General features: G+C 35.5%; 1 protein-coding gene across 3 annotated transcripts in view; it reads right to left on the bottom strand.

Moving 5' to 3' along the window:
* Positions 1-21,026, bottom strand: part of LOC106919069 (partitioning defective 3 homolog B-like) — a 218,251-nt gene extending 197,225 nt beyond the window's left edge. For all 3 annotated transcript variants that reach the window (XM_088002255.1, XM_088002260.1, XM_088002257.1), the window contains exons 1-2: positions 19,968-21,026; positions 7,737-7,838 (exon numbers count right to left, since the gene is read on the bottom strand). In XM_088002255.1, coding sequence (XP_087858381.1) covers positions 7,737-7,838; positions 19,968-20,084 — 219 coding nt within the window. In that variant the 5' untranslated portion in view covers positions 20,085-21,026. The remainder of the gene's footprint in view (positions 1-7,736; positions 7,839-19,967) is intronic.
* Between the last annotated feature and the right edge of the window lie 592 nt (positions 21,027-21,618).

Here is a 21,618-nt window from a genome sequence, read left to right as displayed (position 1 = left end):
TGTAGTTTTGTGCACTTGAGGTCATTGTTAAGTAATCTCAGACTTGTAAAGAGAAGATCACTTATTCTCATACATTAAATAATTTATTAACAATGGGACTATTTTCTTTTTATCTTCAATGTGGGCACATAGGTGATGTAAAACCACAAAATAAACATTAGGTCAGTGGCTAGTTGATATTAGTATTATAACATGGCTATGGAAGTATTTCTGTGGACCATGCAGAAACATTTAGATAAGGTTTGAGCAATATTAACTCTTCTTAGTGCTTCAAAGGGTGTAAAAACATTAAAACCATCTGCAAATGTACTATACAAGGGATTTCTATCATTTTCATTGCAGTCTTTTATGCATTCTGACATTTTTCATGCTGTGGTAGTTAAATGTATAAGATGTCATTGAATTCCTCATGTGAATGTGGCTGGGTATAACCGGTAGTCCTTGAGAAGGGTAGAGGATCAATAAACCTTGTCTTTCTTTAGCACTTGAAATATCAGCCATTAGCCAAATTGTAAGTTATATTTTGCAAGGTTCATGCCTCAAAGATAAATTACATCGACAAGGACTATCCATCTATGCTAAAAGCTAACATGTAACACAGAATGTCTTTTAAAACTAGTATACTTTGTGTAAATCATAACCCTCAAACTGCAAACCAGATTTTTACTTGCATTACAAAAACATAGAACAAAAAAATGTAGCCTTTTTCCTCCCTGTCTGACATGAAATCAGACCAGCTTTAGATCAGAAAGGATTGCATTAATTATATATTTTTGCTAAATGCAGGAATGATGGGTAAAATGATTTGTAGATTATTTTTTTTTACTAATTCAGAGATTTACATACGTACTGTTAGGATTTGATAATAATTGCATTTCAAGCTTAATGACTAAGTATGATATAATTCAACAAGTTTCTCAATAGTTCCTTGAAATTGTGCAGGGCACAAGTCTTTTCCACAGCAAAACATCTACAGAACATGATGCCACCACCCCCACTTCCCAAACAGGATAATGTTCTCAAGCTTTCAAAGCTTTTTCCTTTTTCCTCCAAATATAACAGCTGCCATCGTACCATCATTAGACCATTGGATATGTATTTACAAATCGCAAAATTTTGTTACTGAGTCTACTTACAAAGTGCAATCTGGGCTTTTACAATGCTTTTGGTGTAATGGATTCTTCCTCATTAAGTGGTCTTATAGCCCATGATGCAACAGGACTAGTTTAACTGTGTATCATGTAATTATCTTACCAGGTTCAGTCAGCATCTTTATAAGGTCATTTGCTGTAGTTCTGGGTTTGATAAGCACATTTGTGCATTTTTCACCAAAACATGTTCGTCTCACAGTCATAAAATCCATCTCTCTCCTGAAAGAGATAATGGTTGGACACTCAGTGTCCAAGTGGCAGTTTCAGACATCTGGATTGTACTACAAAAAAGTTTGTTTTTTTTTTTAAAGAATATGTTTGAACTGTATGTCTTTCTGATATTTTTGGTAAGTTTTAAGATTTTTCCTTTCTGTTTGTGGTGGAAAATAACTGTAGGCTAAAAATTTATGTTTTCATAATAACAATGGCAACTAAGCAGTCTGAAGGTGTGGTTTTCATTGTGAATACATAACGACGTACTTTGATCTTTAATTGTATTTGTTCACTAAACCTAATATTGACTGTTTCTGATCAAGACTATGTGGCAATGCCCTTGACCATAATTTATAAACCTAACAATGTTTCTCAACAACCTCTAAAATACTGTTAGCCTTTCAAACAAGCCCTGGTTGCAGCAAGTCAAATACTAGATGCAGATGAGATTAAATAAATGCACTAGGAAATGCACTTCCAGCAACGTAAATAAAAATGCTGATGGAAATACAAATTTTCTGCTTACTTCTTAGTTTCTGTGACATAAAGCTCTGAGTGGGCTTCAAAAATAAAGTGTAAGACATTGAGGTACTGGAGAAAAAAGGGGTTAATTGGAGTGTGTGTATTGGAGGGGGGTGTCAATGTATGGTGATCTAAAAGCAAACATGTAAAACATACAAAGAAAAGTATAAGAAACTTGGTATAACCTTGGTAAAAAGAAAGTCGATATTCTTTCCATTTTAGGGTTTTACATATCTGGACATCTGTACCTTACCAAGATCTCAACTTGTTTAAATCTAAAGTTATGTGCCCAGAAGCAATCATCAACTACCCATTAAAGCAGAAACAAAAACTTGGCACACACAGCCAAATATCTGGGAAAACAAAACAATTGTTTGGCATTTCGACCTTTCATCCACACAAAAACTCTGCCTTACATCACTAAAAATGATTACTTTTGAAAACTCAGACCAAAGTAGAGATTTGAGAAAATGCTGTATTTGTGTTCGAGTCTGTACATGGCAGTTTTAGGATCTCATGCATCGGGTCACTGGGTGGCTAAAGTTGGTAGAGTGATGTACAGAGGCTACAGTCCCTGACATGGGTGCCCTGGGTTCGAGTCCCAGTATCTGCTATTTATTGCATGTTTTCCCCATTCCTCCTACCCATTTTCTGTCTATTTACTGTAAAACAAAGGTCAGTAGAGCCTAAAAAAAAACTTTAAAAAAAATACAAAAAAAATAAAAGGATTCCTGAATCATGGTCTGCAACAAATAGTGAGGCACTAACATCGCATGTGCAATCGTTATCGAGTTGGCCATGTAATGAATTAAGGAAAATTAATAATATATCAGAGAGGTGCAGATTTTTACATCGGCCCAGACACTATTTGTTCCGATAATTTGAAGTGCAAAAGAGAGAGCGCTTGGAGGTCAGCTGTTTTACTCTCCCCTCCAACAAAGAGGCACAGACAAAATTGTCTTGCCTTCACCCAAGCTTAAGTTGACAGATGATGGCGCATTTTCCTCTGGAGAACTTTGGGGTAGTTCATGGGGGAGTTCATGGTTGATGCAATGACTGGAAGGTGCCAAGGTTCTGCATCTGTTAAGCAGGCCACAATCACAAACCACCATAACCCTATTCTGTTTCTCCCACCTTTTAGCAAGGAAAATTTCCCGAAGGGGACAATAATAAAGTGATATTGACACTGATACTGATATGTTGACTGTATGCTGAGCAGTTAAGTTATTTTGTCCAAGTGTATTGGACAAGGGAAGCAGGTAAAACTTCAATTTGTTTTGAAATGGCCTTCTAACTCTACCCAGATTGATAGACAACAAAATGAACTATCACTGTGGTCTTCAATTGGCATTGTGCTCCAGATCAGCAGACTTCCAGACATGATGATGATAAATTAAACTTCAAATAACTGATCAAACAACTTTGAGAATCCTTGAAGGGATCAAAAGTGCTATATAAGTCTAATGTTATTTCATTTCATTTCATAATCAAGTGCACTTGATTAGTGGCACCTGGGTGCCATCTGTCCTCCTAAAACATATCAAAGCAGGAAGGGTGCAAATAGTTTTTTAGTCAATGTCCCCCTATGGTTTTGGATTTACTTGATAAATAACGACATGGTTAAACGATTATTTATGTCACACACTCAAGGTTCAGATTTAAAAATCTGGTAAAAGCTATTTAGGTTTTAACAGTATTAAATCATTTTCATAGAAAGAGGGGTTACTTTCTTTTTACCTTGATTTATTTACCACTTATCAATACATATCTGATACCATAGATTTTTTTTAAACTGCATTTTGACCCATGACTTTGGTAGACTTCAGCTCTCCTCTGTTTTTCTTATGATCATAAATCCAAAGCCAGGCAGACTGCCAACAGTAAAACACTCATCTGGGATTAGGAACCATTTATTCATTTCAGCTCAGTAATACTACGAGAGCCTGGCTTCAGAATTCAATGAATATTTCACTTTCATTTTATATGCAATCTCTGGTGCTCAGGAATGTGCACTGCCGGGTGTCATTTTCTGCATTTTTCTGGTTTGTGTCAGTGTATCAGCCTTGCTTATGATCTGTGTGTTTTTCAGGAATTAGTTTGCTACTCATCATTTGATCCAACCATTTCGATGTATTTGTTTTGGGGTTTTTTAGGTTTGACGTGCTATATTTGATTCTGGTGCTGCATTAAGCATTTCTCCTCAGTGTTTCAAGAGGTTTCATCAAAATAAAATTGTGTGTGTGTGTGTGTGTGTATATATATATATATATATATATATATATATATATATATATATATATATGAAGAAATCAGTATTTGGCTTCATCAAGGCTCATCTATTTAAATCATCTATCAAAACCGTACAACTGGATTTGATGCAAGTTGCCTATTACAACTTTAGAATAATCTAGAAATATATCACGACAATATTATGTCAGGTGTACACAACATATGAAGATGTACTGCCTTTTGGGAGGAGAGACTTCCAGATGCTTCCATAATTCATACAATCGATCAAAATAAGTGTTTCTCCTCTTACACCATTTGTCAGGCTACAGCACCAAACACACTTACTGGTATGCACTAAAACAACAATAAATCAAATTCACTTTTTACTACAACAGCATTACTACACACACACAAAAATAAAACATTTGAAGAACCTTTAACTATAGCAGAAAAATATAATGAAAATAAATGGTGTCACAATTATTAACAACCCTAAAAGTTCAATGAAAAATTTAACATTTTGTTATTTATTTAAAACTTGATCAGGGAAACTTTTAATCAGAAATCAATGAAATTTAAATAAAAAATGAAACAAAGGCCCATTTCTCTTAGTCTTTCAAAATGAAAGGCAAAATAACCTTTCATGTTATGTAAATATGTGGTCATTAGATTATTATAAATAGCCTTTGCTCATGTCTAGACACAGAAACATAACTCAGACTTTTAAAATAACTAGAACTGTGATAAATGAGGCTGGAAGAGCACTCAAATGTATCTAGCAACCACACAAAGAAAGGCCCCATTGTTAAGTACAGTGGAGGATCTGTGATGCTGTGGGTCTGTGCCTTTTCTAATGAATTTGGGAGCCTTGTCATGAACTTTGAAATAAAAGGGAATTTTAAATAAAAAAAGAAATCTTTGAAATAAAAATACTCAGAGTACTGAAAATGGGCCATCATTGGTTCTTTTCAATGGTTATTGCAATTGTCTAAGTTTTATACTTTAAAAAAGAGGCTGTACAAAGTATTAACACCATGAAAAACAATTTTTGAGTCACCAGTGAGTTTAAACAAAAAGGCATTTCTTATTGTTGGATTTATTTTCAATAAATTCATGTACTGAAATATTTTTTCTTTCTCTTCAGTGTCCCATTTAAAATATGCTGCTGTTTAAAAAAAAGGGGGTGGGGAGGAAATCACTTTTTCTTCTTAACATCTTTTATCTTAGTGGTATAAGTAAATGTTGAAAATACAGTATGTTATCACAATACATCAGTCCATTTACATGCATCACGTTGCTCGTTACACCAATATAAATCAAATCTGTGCACAAGATTTTATTATATCGTTTGACCTTATCTAACCAGGCGAGATGATAGCAAACTACTTCTCATTTACAACACCAACCTGCAGAACTGTTAAAGGAAGTAACACAAACATAATAAATTACAAATAAACACTTAATTCAGAGAAAAAAAAGAAGACAAAATTATATACTTTAAAGAAAAGCAAATGTTCCAGATCTCAAGAGTCGCAGCTGTTTGTAGAAAAAAAAAATTGCCCATCCCTCCTGTAAGCTGTACAGTTTCATCAAAAGTGGAGCTTAAGACACCTCTGGATAATAAAGCATTACAAATTAAAGCAAAGCACAAGTGAAATCTTGCCATCAGAATGAGTTCAAACTGCTCCATGTTACCCTTAAAACCATGGCAATAAGTTTTTGTAATACATACACTCCCAGCTCAGATGATGGTGAAATATTTTGCTCTTAAAAACTTCATAGACAAAGACCGCTGTTGAATTAAGGAAAGAAAAGAAGCCTGACTCATGGTTAACAAGAAAGAGAAGGCTTCTGTGCTTAAAGGTGCTTAAGGACAGAAAAAAATCACAACTTTAGCAACTTTGATATTAATTAGTGCAGGAAAATTCCCATATATTCAACTGAATTTAGACACCCCTAGAGGCATACAGTGTGAGGCAAGGACACAAAGAAGATATGTTGTGCACTACACTTTCTAGCCAGCAGGTTCCTTGGCTTTTTTTTAAGAAGTGACCTAAATGAAAAATTCAGTTCACCATAGGAACCAAGCTCATTAAAACGTGTTGACTCTGTTTAATTTGAAGAGCCATACAGTGAGATTCATTTGATGTCCTAAGCCAGAAAGTCTTTCATCCAGGTTGTTTATCACATTATACCATACTCTATGACAAAGCTCTCAGAAATAGACTTTTCTGAAGAGTTAAGAAAAAAAAACAGACACTTTCCTAGAGGGGGAATTAAGAAAAAAAACCTAAAAATATATGGATTTGGCTTGCCTCAAGTAAATGGTAATGGTATTCCCTTCTGCTGAAGGCAAGTTAAAACCTTTACCTTTGAATTTTGCTAGAGAAGCAATATTCTATCCGAGGGAATGGCTTGTGGGCTATAGCAGCTCAATAAACTGGAGTGTGAACATGCATACATTTAAAGTCCAACACACAAAATATACTGATAGCTGCATACACACTTTTCCTTCTTCACAGTGTATTAAGCTGTCTCAGTGACTACTTAATAGGTAGGCATTAAATGTATTATACAGACAAATCAGACGTATAAAATATTCGAAGATTAATGCAGGTTTTTCTGGAACTGTGTAGACAGTATGAACAGCTTAGCCATGTAAGCCTGTTTTGGGTTAACCATCTGTTTTTTTGGAAAATGGACCATCTAAAGAGTTCCTCCACAATTTCATTTCAATAGCCCATGTTTATATAGGCTCAGATTTCTCAGTCAGGTTTTGGCACATTTTTAAAGCAAATGTTAAAGTTCACAATTAATTTATGACAGCTATTTTAAGAGTGGTCTGAGTTGAAATGTGCAATATGTGAAAACTTGAAATGGGGAGGAAAATGGATGGAAAAAGGGTGGCAAAACAGATGTTTGGATGGCTAGAATGGCAAAAAGCAAAAGGCAACTTATTTTTGAATATTCAGACATATATTTTGTTGAGTATATGTCATGTTTATGGGGCAACAGTAGAATGTAAGTGCAAGTGTCAAACCAGAATGCCATCTAATGTCCAGTCTTTAGTAAATCGGAAAATCGGAAGAGAAACAACTAGAGTAAAAGAAAAGAAGAAGAAGTGGAATAACAGGAGTGGAAGATGTGGGAATGACAAAAGGACAAGAAGAGCTAATCACAGGTGAGTAGATGCAGCTGGAAGGAGAGCAAAATGGCAGGTTGAGGGGAAGGGATAAAACCTGAAATAGACATTAATATTAAACTGAAAAAAATAGCTTAGATGAGAAATGATCTAAGCTATTTCCCTGAACTAATTCAAGGAATAAAATAAAATAAGATTTAAACAAACAATCAGAAACATAAATGAAAATGAAAAGTTAAAAATATATATATTCTGGGAAAGACAATACTTTTCCATACCCAGTTTCTTTTCAAAACATTTAATGATCCATGTGGTAATTAAATCAAATTCCTTACCTTTCAAGATTTCAAGAAAGTATGGAAATTGTAAATTTACATTAATAATTACTAAGGAGCATTTACATAATTTGGATGTTAAAATTCGTTCCTTAAGAAGAATAATTCACACAATGCATACATTCTGCCTTACAGCTTTCTTACCTTGTCTTTGTCCTCGACCAAATCACTGAGGATGTCATCAGGGTCCAGAATACCCCCGTCACAGTACTCAACATGATGGGTTCGAACGACAAAATCTCCCTCCTAAGATACAGAACACAACTGAAAATCAACAAGCTGCAAACAATTGATATCTGCTGTTAGATAATAACTGGAATATTATTTTGTCATTTATTTATCCTTTGAATTTCAGCAATTTTTAAAATCTCATTAGTTCTCTCATAAAGTCACATGTATTTGTCAGTTTCATCCACAGAGGTCAAATGAAGAAAGTGTAAATAGCCACCAGCTACCTTTATCCTGCATACCGTCATTGGTGTCAATTTATAGTCAAAGTTTGCAACTTTTTGTCCTTTCCACTGTTTTTGAGAAAAGTTGTTTGTGAAGAAAGGTTAAATGTGCTTAAACAACTCATCCATCTGGCTGTTTGCCCTTTTAATCCTTGTACCATAGTTAATTGAGTCATATTTTTATTTTTTTAAAAACTGCACAAACATTGCTCCTTAACAATTGACATTAAGACACATTGCAACTGCTATTAAGAACTGCTGCTAATGTGCAATTTCCAATTTATTTCTATATTACAGTAGAACTATGGCATTTGTCAGGCTAGTGGACCAGAACTGCCTGCAAATCACTAAAAAGTCCAGAAGTACTGGACTAATTAACATTAAACTGAAAGAATCACTAAACTCGGGAAATAGCTTAGATGAGAAATGATGAGGATCACTGAGTAAATAAAAATGGAGAAATTAAAAATTAAAATTAAAAATGCTTATAACCACCTATTTCAATAGCTCAAAGATTAAATATACCTTAATATAAATTAAAATGTACAGTGGAAACCATCTTAGCACTACCAAAGATGATAAGATCTTATCTCTACTATTGGGAAACAGTCAATCAGCAGCAAGGAAAATGAATGGTGCTTTTAGATTGGCTGTTTTGTAAATGTCAGCCAATAGCATGTCAGGTACCATTATTATAGGCATTTCAGCTCCCCAAGTTGCATTTTCTTTCAAATATTTTAGATAAATCATCAAAAAAAATCTGTGATTAGATCAGTTTTCCATGATCAGTTACATTGCCCTGAAAAATTTGCAAACAGCTGAACCTGTGAAACTGTGAATAGGTGGGTATGAATAACTAATTTTAAATTAAATAATACAGGTTAGCAAAAACACATTTTTTTCTTTTGGTGGAGACATTAATGCATAATATCTCCATGTTGTCAAGTAGCCAGACTAAACATGTCGGCGAAAGGTGAAAGAGAGAGCTGCTGCCCTATATCTCTGGAAGCATGTCACAAATATCTCACTGAGGCAAAAAGAAACTGTCAGCTCTTGAAAACATCGTTTGTCTCCTTCCAAAAAAAAAAAAAAAAAAAAAAGAATATAGCCAAACTCAAACCATCCACAAACAACCTTATCTACTGCCTGCAAGCTTAAACAGCCTTCTCTTCTTGACCGGCCTCCCCTCGGTTCCCTTTGTTTCCAACCTCCACACATCTTCTACATCTTTCTCTAGGTGCCTTGTACAGATTACGACTCTCGCCTGGCCCATTCTCTTTCCCTCCTAACCCCCTCTTCTCTGCTGTGTTGGGTCTGTGATTAATGACACCGACACTGTACTGGACAGCTGACTACACAGAGCTAGTTGTCGAACAACATATTGAGACAACAACAAAACGAGTGCATACACACACCCACATCCTAAAAGCCGCACACAGCCTACAGAAAGGTATCCATCAAAATAGTACAGGGAGCTGCTTCATTAAATCTTTCTTTCAGGGTCAGGTGCAAGGAACAGAGGAGCCACTCTGTGTTCCTGTACATGCCTCCAAAGGCCAATCCACACAGAACACAAACTTAACTGTATCTTATTTCACAGAACTAATTTCATTTGAGCCCACAGACACAAAACTGAGAACGTTACAGTTATGACATATTTGTTCTGGCAGATACTGTCGTACATGTCTTTAAAAAGTTGGAAATATCAGCTTCGTTATATCTAATCTAAAGATGACACACTGTCTATATTACGTTGTAATTGCCATAAAAGGGAAAATATTTGGTCTTATTGCATTTTTGAAAGTGTTCTAATGTAAGCTACCTTGCTAAGCAAAACACTATCTGTGCTGGAAAAGTGAAACTGCACATGATCCACAAACACATCATTCCCATAGTAGAACACAGTGGTGGTAGTAACATGCTGTGAGGGTTTCTGATCAGAGCTGATGGGAATATGAATTGAGCAAAATACAGAGCAGTCTTGGAAGAAAATCAAGATGAAGAAAACATGGAGCAGAAGTTTTTATTCCAAGAGGACAACATCCCTAAAAATACAGCTTCAATACACTGGCTTATTAGAATGGTCCAATCAAAGCACAGCTATCTTGTAAAACACTTTCAGATGTAATTACATTAAAAGGTAGTTCTACTGACAAAAAGGGGGTGAATGCACACCTTTTTTCATTTGTAAGATAATTAGAAAATTATTTGTCATTTTCTTTTCTCTTCGCAATGATGCAGTACTTATTTGTTGGTTTAGAAGACACACCATATATGTTAGTCTATTTTATTCTATTCTGGGATAATGATGTTTTAGTTGTTCTCAGCTCATCCAGAGAAACAGAAATTACTTGCAAAAGCACAAAGAAAATGGGAAACTAAATAGAACTAAATTCATTGGAGTTAGTTGTTGTAAAGTGACGAAATGTAAAAACGCATATAAATCTATACTGTATTGGTGTATCACATTGCATGTAACTTGCAATAAAGTACCGTCACAAGTTAAACATAGTCTCTGCCCACTCCAACTGCATTTTTTACCACTGAAAATCAAAGCATTTCTCCAATTTTTGTTTTACACTGCTTGAGCATGGGTTAACTTAGCTTTTCATAATTCCTGCTTTCCTTTCCAAATGAACTGCAATGTGCTGCTGTGACGTTTGACACCAAGCCAGCTTACACATCATCAACACTGTCAACTGATAGTACCTATGTTCAGGTTTTTAATTTTGACACTGACACAACTGCATTGGCAACATTGCATAACTTCACATTCTTAATCCAGCATCAACATCAAATGGTGCTTACAAAATCTGCATATTCATCTTGACTATCCTTTGACAAAAAGACATGCTAAACATAAAATTATTTTTATTCTCCAAAAGAAGAAGTGAGAAGAGAAGGTTGTGCACTTTTCTGTAACAATTCTGTGCAACCTGTTTGTTTTTTTTAGTGATTACATATTGAATGTCTAGACAATAGTTCTTTAAACAAAGAGAAAAAAACTTTAGGAGGAGCATAATAACTTTTTTTTGTTGCTTTAATAATACAAACTAATTGATCTATTTTGCAGGTAGACTAAACACTACAGCAAATACTGTATGTGTTTATTATTCTTTGTATATTGATCAACCACAAAACTTAATTAGCTCTAACATCTAGTAACATAAAGTTCCAGGAAAGTTCACTTTTCTGTGTACTAAAGCTGAGTTTTGCAGGCACTAACCCTCTTGTAGAGGACCAATAATGTTTTATCTCCATGAAGCAGTGAAAAATGTTGTGGCAGAAGTTATTTGCATTACACCAACACCCTCATTCCTTTGGTGACCTGCAACTGTTTTTAGGTCATCAGCCGCCCCTTCGGACCTCTTCTTACAGTAGGAAAGGCACAGAGCTAATAGTTGAGAAGTTAGAGGGTGATAGATGGAAGCTAAGTGATCTAGATTAAAAATGTGTGTCAGAAATCCTAATTATAAACAAAGAGGAAATAAAAAGATATAATGAAGTCAAACATCAGAATCATAAACAGATCGATCTAATACAAAAGAAAAGGCAGGTCTTTGTAAGTGAAATTTTTGACTTTAAAGTACAGTTTGGAATTTAACATTTAGCATTCGTCTGTTTGAACAGCTTGCCCACACTGTCTCCATGAATCGGATTTCCTACATAGTCAGAAAGCTCAGTGTGGCAGCTGATTGAAAGCTACCAGGTCCCATCGTGTACAGAAAGGTTGGTGGTAGGTTGATTTAAGAGAACATTAAAGCACTGCTCTTTACCTAAGTCAACAGAACAGAACAGAATGAGGAATTCAACACATCCCTGCGGTTTTTCTGAAGAAAATCGGGCACGCGTCTCCTCCCTGCCTTTCCCACATTCTCAAATATAATTGTCTGTGACCTGGAAGGAGTCAGAATGTTTTACAACTTTATGAGCTTTTTCTCTCAGGTGTCTTCTACATTGCTATCAAACCTACTGGAATTATTGCTTACCTGTCTTCCAAGCAAACTTCTTTCGGCGAAAAATGTTTGTAAAGGGATTCTTGATGTTTAGTAGCTCATTCTTTACACATTTTCATAGTATTTTAAAGGAGGATAAAGCCATGGCAAAACAAAGTACACACATTTTAAATTACATGGTTTTGGTCTTGCCATTTTTTGAGGCTTTTTCTTACAATTCAACAAATCAATAAGATATACTGATCAAAGTATGTTTTGATGTTTGAAAACTATGCAAGTGTGAGCAGTTTATGTCAAGGGTAATTTTCATCGTAATATTTAGATTTTTTTGTGTGTGATTTCAGAAATTCTTAAGTACATTCCTATCTATCAAAGTTATCACAACAGATAATTATAAAAAAATAAATGGATGACAATCGGATGCGTCATCCCAATGGAACCAATATGGAAATTGGAATGTTGCCAAGCAACTAAAAGAGTCAGCTGATAGAGCAGGTGGATTGTTTGGTTGCATGTTAAAATTAGTGAAGGTAAGCCTCTTTCGGTTATAGTGCAAGACTGTGGTACACAAGTGTCAGGTAACTTTCTTGTTATAAAATTAAACAACCTAAAAAGTCTTTGTCTCAAATAGTTTAGCTTTGACTTCATGCAAACTAAAGGCAAAACAGAACAACTTCCTCTTTGAAATATTACAAAATAATTAGGCTGTATGGAGTTAACATCTTCACCCAGCATGACACTGTTGATCACCAGCTGGTGTTAGTTAACAAGTACCATTCGGTTAGTAATTCATTCAACAAAAATTATGTCTTATTTTAAGAATAGAAAATAAATTTTAACAAAAACATCAACTGAGCTTCTGATATTTCTCACTGCACTGCCACCATTTCACCGAAAACCTAAAGTCTGTGGTCTGCTTCCTAAAAAAAACAGACTGGTGGTCCTTAATGTTCTGCATGATATTCTTGCATTAGTTTGGTGTGGAATGTCCTAGATAGCAGCTTAAAGTGCTAATTTTCTGTCATGGCTTGTAAAAAATTAGAATATTCATCGCAGGTGACTTTCTTTATCCAACTTCATCTATGATGTTTGAAATGTAAAACTTCAGTATGAATGCATACTGAAGTTATAAATTATCTATGGATAAATTAAGTAAGAGTTCTCTAATTCTAAAATTAAAAGTGTTAAGGTGCAACACATGTAGTGTGTGTTTATTTTTTGTTTTTAATGTGATCAAACAAAAACAATGTAGGAAAAGTACACTTATGTTATATCTATTAAAAACCATTGATTTTGAGTAGATCAGTCTATTGATAAATTTCCCAAAGTTTGTTTTGTCTATCAATACAAAAGTCAGTGTTGCTGCATACGGTTTTACTGAAGTGTGGTCTTTTACAACAAACCACATTCAGTAATACTTGAAGTTATAAACAGAACAACAAAGTAACGATCGACTGGTTTCATTTTCCACCTAATCACAACTGAACTAGACACAGTAGGTACTGTTTTCACAACTTTTCAGAACTTCCTTTTTTTAAATTAAAACTTAGGAAAACTGTAACATTAAAAAAAAAAAAATCAGTATTTGTTCAATTCGTAAACCCCCAGGAACACACTCCGCTGTTTCGTCAAAGTCAATTAAGAAAGTCCGTCAACATTGTAATAACTTGTTGGTGACTCCCCGTGAAAACAGCCTCCGCTTGTTTCTTTTCTCTCCTTCCTCCCTTTCTGGCGCCTCTTCTTCTCTGTGCTATGCAAGCTAGCTACCTATTTGAAAGACTTATTGATTTCACCACAGTGACCTCTTTGAATATTACTGTTTGAAAAATATTAGTATTTTTCTCAATACAGCCACACACTCTCTCACAACAAATCCGCATTCATAAATCAAGACTGATAGCTCTTGTTCCAGAGCTGTTTCTTGGAAATAAATCATATAATTACAGGTCAAGCTGAACTGAGTTGACTGATAAATGTAAGAATGCTGTTGTTGCCTTATAAGAGTGTACAGACTACTTTGAACATATTACTACAGTATTAGACCCTCACAGTATTTTCTGGTTGTTGTTTGGTGAATGTAGCCTCTGTAAAAAGAGCTACATAAGTTTTAAGCCCCAATACCTACAAGTATATTTGGCACATGAAAAACAATAGAACAACAGAACACCAAGCCCACAGTGCATCATGCATGCTCAGGGCTGTTGCACTTCTGATGAGAAGTTTTCAAATCAAAATTAACTGAATCATGAGTACTTCAAATGTGATGCGTCCCAAAAGGGTGCACCCAACTTTATTGTTGGTAAAACAGTTAGCCAACCAGCAGCAGTGCAAAAAGTTGGTCCAGAGTCATGTAAAACTGAAGGAGCTTCATAAATATTAGTTTAAAGTTGTGCACCCGTTAGTGTGAAACAAGATTTAAAAGCACCTAAAAATCAATGTATTATTTATTTTATTATGACTGCATCTTATAATTGCAATCCAAGACATCCAATTCAAGTTTATTTAAATTAGTGCTGGAAACATTAGGGTTAGGAAAAATCTTCAATTATTGGAAGTGCGAGTAAGAGAAGCAAAACTGGGGATATCTAACATTATTACTTTCATGAAATGAATATATTTTCCAGATCAAACCAAGTGTCAGCTGAAAAAGCCTACATTTGGAGAAATACTATGTCCTTCAGATTGGTGGACCATTTTCAGTAACAATTTTCAGGAGCAACAGCACTTCTTCAAATAAAATAATACAATACAATTTCCATTAAGCCATATTATTTTAATCACAACTGAAATGACGAAACATATCAAATAATGTTATTGATCTATTTAGACAAAAGCCTGTTGTGGGTCCCATTAGAAATGTTAAAGACTTATTTTAGGATTTTGCAGTCTGTCATCAAAGGTAAACTTGCTTGGACAGCCATTTTAACAATTATTTTGAATATCCCATTATTTTCTGCACAACTGCATGGCTCATGTCAAATTCTATTGACTTCTTTTCATTGCTAACCAGAATCATAAGATGTTACAATCATATGATTAGAGAATACAATTGTGTTCATGCTCCCTTTTAGCGGTGAAGGATTCCACCAAGCTAAGTTTAAACTGGACAAACCCCCTTTATATGCAGAGTAATTGTGTTTTAATCATGTGCAAGTAATATGATATCCCTATATGCAAATGAAGCAATTTTGAGTGGACATAAATGTGGAGGTGTCCAGATTTATGCCTCACCAGAAATGTTCCTTTTTCATTACATAATACTGAACATTGAATATTTTCTTCTTTTTTTTATTTATAATGCTTTAACGTCTCTATACTCTTAAAATAACTTTCAAATATTCATATGCTAAAGTAGGTTAGAATAACACAAGCCCTGCTTGATATATTTATTCACATTATTATACATGATGTGTAGTAGCCTCCAGTTTGAAGACCAAGACATTCCTAAAAGCTCAATAAAACAAAATAGCAACAACTAAATAAGTGTTCTCCTATGCTCATTTCACAGCTCATTTTCAAGGAACCACACACTTTTCATACCACTTAACTAGATGTTGCTTTCCTCTATTAAGCAATGGCTTCTCTTTAACAGTTCTGAGAACTCTTAACAAAAGACCTCATAAATGAGCCTAAGAGTGTCAATTTAACAGTGATGCACATGCAAGAATGCGTAAGATAATAAAAATGGTTTTAATACAACACTGAACTCACTAAGTAGCATTAGGAATATGGGGGGAGGGAAGACTGAGGAAGACAGACAGAAAGCAAGATGCCTCAGTGAGAATTTTAAAATGTGATTTGCCGAGGACTGTGAAGGAAGATTAGGGAGACTGGACGGCTTTACAACACAGTCACCCCAGCTTTCTAATCCTGAAACACATTAACAGCAATAATTATACAGCTACAACCGATTAGTGTTGCCGAAAAATGACTGAGTGACATGAACAGGAAGGGGGAGGGGAGCACATGGGGAAAAATACATGGAGAAGAAATACAAAGAAAGACATAGTAAAGATGGATGTGATGAAGCAATTGAGAAAAACAAAATTCCCAAGGAGTCCAACAAGAGAGGGAGGAGAAAGACGTGTAGGAGTCGATAGTCAAAAGGTTGTGATAGGAGAGGCAGAAAAAAAACTTTATGCCAAAAAATATTAATATTTATCTTAAAATTCATCAAAAAATATGAGGAGGAAAAGCATAATAATGTTAGGACTTGCAGGAAGAGGATTAACTGAGAGACTTACAATGGAAGGAGGGAAGATGGAGAAGAGAACAAAGAGAACAGCAAGCTCAAATTCACTCACGGTGCAAATCCGGGCCAAATAATTTCTTTGACACACGTGGAAAACAATGTGTTTAAAGATTTGATCAATGGAACAGAGGGGTACAGAAAAACACATGCAGCTTTCACCTTGTCTCTCAGTGAACATTAATATCTAAAATGTGCTTAATTAAGTCAAATCCGGCAAAGTCCAGCACAACACAGTGTGTGCTCGTTTGTTTTTCAGTTTCATTTAAACTAATTTAGAGATAACAAAAAAGTATCCTCTGTGTTTCATTTGAAATTTACAAAGTTAACAGGTAGATTTGTAACTAATCTGCTACACTCTGCAGGTTTTGGTAGGAAGAACTTTTTAAACCTTCATAATGAAACATTAGCAAGTTGCTTCACTTACAGTGGGCCTCCAGTATTCAAAGTATTCCTGTAAATACTTGAAAGCCATCAACCAATAACATGCACAAATGAATGAAAAAAAAAATTCGAACTTAATTGTTACTAAATGTAAATTATAACATCATAAGGAAAATATAAAGTAAAGACTTTTTGAAAAGCAACATTGAAATATCAAATTTAGGACTTTTTACTACCATATGGATCCTCGTTCACACCAGTATGTACATTAGCTAGACTGGCGCAATGATGGACTCAGACCTGAACTTTCAGAGCCACATAAATACAGTTACAAAGTCAGCCTTCTATCACCTGAAGAACATTTTTATGCTGAAATTATTAATGTCCCACCAAGACCTAGATAATCTCATCCATGCATTCATCTTTAGTTGCACTGACTACTGCAACAATGTCTTTACAGATCTGCTAAAGAAATTCAATCAGGTAGTTGCAGCTGATCCAAAACCCTGCTGCTTGCTTTCTCACTAAAACTAGGAAGATAGAGCGCATCATCCCAATTTTAAAGTCTTTACACTGGTTCCCTGTAAAATACGGTTGTTAGTTTCTAAGTTACTTAATGGGTTAACACCACAATACATTAAACCACTCTGGTTATCTGATTTTAGCTTATTCTGTGTCTTCAGAACAAGAACCGAACATGGACAAGCAGCATCACCTTCTATGCACCACAAATCTGGAATGAACTTCTGGAAAACTCCAAAACAGCCGAAACTCTGAGTTCCTATAAGGCTAAAACCCCACCTATTTAGAGTTGCCTCTACTTAGTAACTGGAACATTGATCAACATAATTGATGTGTATTTGCTTGATCATTTTGACTTTGAAATCAGTGTTTTGGAAAAATGTGTTATACAAATAAACTTGACTTGACTACCAATTATACGGTGCACAAGTACAACCAAGTACACCACGTTTTCATTAGCACGTGGTGTACGTGCTAATGAAAACGTACAACACGTTTTCATTAGCACCCTCCCTCGCAAAGTTTGAAGGGCACACACACTGTACACTACAAAAAAGCTCTTGTCACAGGAAGTTTAAATGCCATGACAGGTTCAGTGTCCACTATAATCAATAATGACTAATCGTTAACACTTTGTGAGCTTATAGAAAGCGAATATGAGCTACACAAATCTCCATCTATTTGTTATCAGTTTGCAAAACCAGTTGGTTTGCAGACGTAAAAAAAAAAGAAAGCCTTCCTAGTTCTATATGGAACTGAGCCATTTCATTAAAGGGGAAGTGCACAAAGAGGAAGCACAGTTTACCTGAAGGGGAAACAAAGCTTTTAGCTGTGTGTGCACGGCACTGTGGAAGGTGGAGAAGAGATGTACTGGTGTGAAAGATAAGAATGATAAATGAGAGCTGTGTGGGCTGAGAGGGTGGTATATGGATAGCAGATTAAAAGGCAAAAAAGGTGCAGAGAGGACAAAAAAGAGGAAAATGAGGGCATCTCTCCAGCCAAAGTTTCCCACATACACACACTGCTTCGACACATCTATCCTTCAATCAAAACTGAGCCTATCTATCCATAAGGCTGCTGTGCTTTTTGAATAATGGACCCAATATGAAGCAAGTCACTGAGATGATTTGGTTGTCTGATGGAGGTCACGGGGTTCCTGCCCTGAGAGCAGTGCAGGGAATCAACAGCAGTCATAAAGGAATCACAAGACGGAGTCATTTGCATTTTACACTCACAACTAAATTGGAAATGACTCGTGTCTGCTCCTGTCTGGGCCATCCCGATTCATATCAGATACGCTTTTAATTTTTTATACAGCAGTTATGGAGAACCGGACCTCCGTGGCTTTGTCTAATTTCCCAAGACTTAGGGCTCTGACAATCTTATGGTTCTTTAATGATATAAAAATGAAAGAGCTTTTGGATGATTTTCTTGTGTCTTTGGGGACATCAAATGTTATGAAAGTATTTTTTCATAAAAACGGATCTTAGCTTTCTACTGACATTCTTCATGGAAATCTTTGCATATTATTACAAAATAATAAAATAAGGAATAATCTGTCTAGCTGATGGCTGAAAAGTCTGACCGTCAGACAGAAAAGCAAAAATTGTTCATGGTTTTGTTCATTTTCACAAACACACTGATCCATCTGGTACCCTTGGCAAAGTTGCTAACACAGCTGCCTTTTAAACACCGAAGACACATACCAACAATTTGAAAACATATCGTTTTGAAACTCATAAACTCTTCCGTCTTCCTAACTCTACGACTAAAATTTTATAAGTTGAGTTTCCTCTAACTCTATTGAATAGAGTACTGAAAGATTTCCAACTTTTACCTGCTGCTACACACTGACAGTCAGCTGGGACGTTATTAAAAAATTCACATAATGGTGATATTATCGCAAAAAAAATTACAGTGTCAATATTTTCTTTTCCCTTCTTTCTTTTTTAAGTAGACTTCACGTTTTGTGAGCTTTAGCAACCTGCACATAGCAATCTGTGTCAGGAGTGAATGTCTACCTCAGTGGGATTTTTTTAATAGGCTAACTAACTGAACAACTATCATACAAAACAATCCTTTGCAGCATTAACACACACTGACAACAAAATCCACAACTTTGTTATGCCTATCCTGAATGTTTACTGCTTTTGACATGCACCCAAAAGCAGTAAACACATGCAGGTTATAACATGTACAAGCATGGAGAGAAATGTGTTTCTGACACCATTAAAAGGGAGTGTTCAGAAATACACACATCTATAGTGGATAAATAAAAATAAGCCTGAACTGTTTGAAAGGTGTCCCATACAAACTTTGTTTAGTGTTCTTATTTTCCTTTTTACTGTTTTGTTAACATGCTACCATATAAAGCTTTTGCAAAGTAGTTAAAAAGGTTCATAGTTATTTTTGAATGTTGTGCTCGTTTTGAATGAGTGAAAACGTTTTTCATTCACATTTTCTTCATTATAAATAGTTCCATCACCTACAAATACCTACAAATTTTCAAGATACAAACACTCTATTCAACTGAATAAAATGTGCATTCAGAAGTTCACGATTTGGAAATATTTCTGGTTGGACAGTCAAGTTTGGGAAATGAAAAGAGTGTCATCCACCATTAATACATTTTTAAAACAACACTTCACCTTATACAACTTATACTACAGCTTTAAAATGTTGTGTGGTAATACAGTCATGAGAAACCAAGGTACTTGTACTCAATATTATCATACAATTATGATCTCATACCGGCCCAAGTCAAAGCATCACATTTGTCAGAAATGGAGATCGTAAAAGTACTATTAATTACCTGCTCCAGTAGTTTCCTGTATCTCTGGGTGGCTTGCTGGATAAGATCCCTCACAGTCCATCCATCCTTGCAGGGCACAACTACACCTGTCTGTCCAAAAGTTACTGTCACCTTCATCCTGACACACTCAGCTTTATCCGAGATAGTGTAACAGACAAAAAGGAGGTAGGTTCCAAATTGCAAAGTGCACCACAAACAGGTTTAGGGTTGTGATTATAGGCACAGAAAAACTAAAAAAATAGTTGGCAAAAAAAAACCAGGAGTGGCACTGGGCTGCTTTTGTGTAGCTGCACAGATAAATCCACAGAACTCAGAGCAACTTCTTTAAAAAGTTTCCAAAGTGAAATGTCATAGTGATTTAACAGGCAGCAGTCAGCACATAACTGCAGTTTTAATCACCATGCAGTGGTCATCTCGGTGGACACCTCCTCCCCTCATCTCTCCTCAAGTCTTGCAGATGTTGCTGTTCAGTTAGGTCAAAGCATAAACTAAGTTTAATGAAACGTAAAAGTGCTGCGATCATTTCATGATCGGAGCTCATAAACGAGTGGTGTGTCGCGTTATTATTCCTCTTTGCGACTTTACCAGGTTCTGATAAAAAAAGAAGCTAGCTGATTAGCCTGATACTAAACCCTGGCCCCGGCTATCATAGCAAGCTGACGATGAAAGCTTTCACATTTAGACAATTTTTTTATACTCACGCGTCTTTTTCTACAACTGAGCTTACTCCGAATCGCTTTGGTGAATACAAAAAGTTTCGCATCGCGCTCAGCAAGCAGCTCCTGTGCTAGCTAACGTTAGCCACCTTAGCTGAACTTTGGAGGAGGGAGGGATGCAGTCGCTCGGGCATCATTCCAGAAGTTTTCCTCTCGTTTCGACTCAGCCGTTCGCATCTACTTTATCGTCCACAGATACGACAAGGAAGCGCGGAAGTTATTAACCCGTCCAGTGACAGGCTGCGAGTGAGTTGAACCAGCGAAGAAAGAGAACTTTACTGAGTTGGAAAAGTTTTGGGATTCCTCCACAGCCCCGTCCGTTCCTGACCAGTTCCTGACCAGTTACTCTGCCGCTTGTTGCTGTCACTTTCTTAAAGGGATAGCGCCCCAATAATAAAGCACATACTGTAAAGCAGCGAAACATGAGAGAACCCAATATGTTTTAGTAACTTACTTATGTTACAAAAACTGTTTAGCATGATGTAGTAACCCCTTCTACTGCTGTTCTAATACTTTCTAAAGTTAGTACAGCTTGTATGCAGCTTTGAAGAAAGTAGAGTTGAAGTATAGAAAAATTAACTGTCAAAATGCCTTTATTTACAGACTTTATTACAGTTCCATCATTAACAATATTAATAAAAAACAATGTATGCATAAAAAAAAACACTGAAGCACTCATTTGTTTAGATGATGTCCTTTGTTTTCCTTTTATACATTAAAATGTAGATTTATTGTTCAACACGACTGAGTTGCTGTTTTCTTGTAATTCAACAAGAACCTAGATTACAAAAAGCATTCATACCAATTGACTTTTCCCACACTTTATCTTGTTACAGTTACAAATTTTAATGTAGTTTTGGGATTACTGAGATGGGTTAATAATCATACAAAATTTTCATCTAACTTTTAGATAGGGAGTGCATAATCAGGCTCTC

Source organism: Poecilia mexicana, unplaced genomic scaffold (genome assembly GCF_051168715.1).
Source record: "Poecilia mexicana isolate PSO_F unplaced genomic scaffold, ASM5116871v1 scaffold_2, whole genome shotgun sequence".
NCBI classification, from domain to species: Eukaryota; Metazoa; Chordata; class Actinopteri; order Cyprinodontiformes; family Poeciliidae; genus Poecilia; species Poecilia mexicana.
This window is presented reverse-complemented; position numbering and strand designations above follow the sequence as displayed.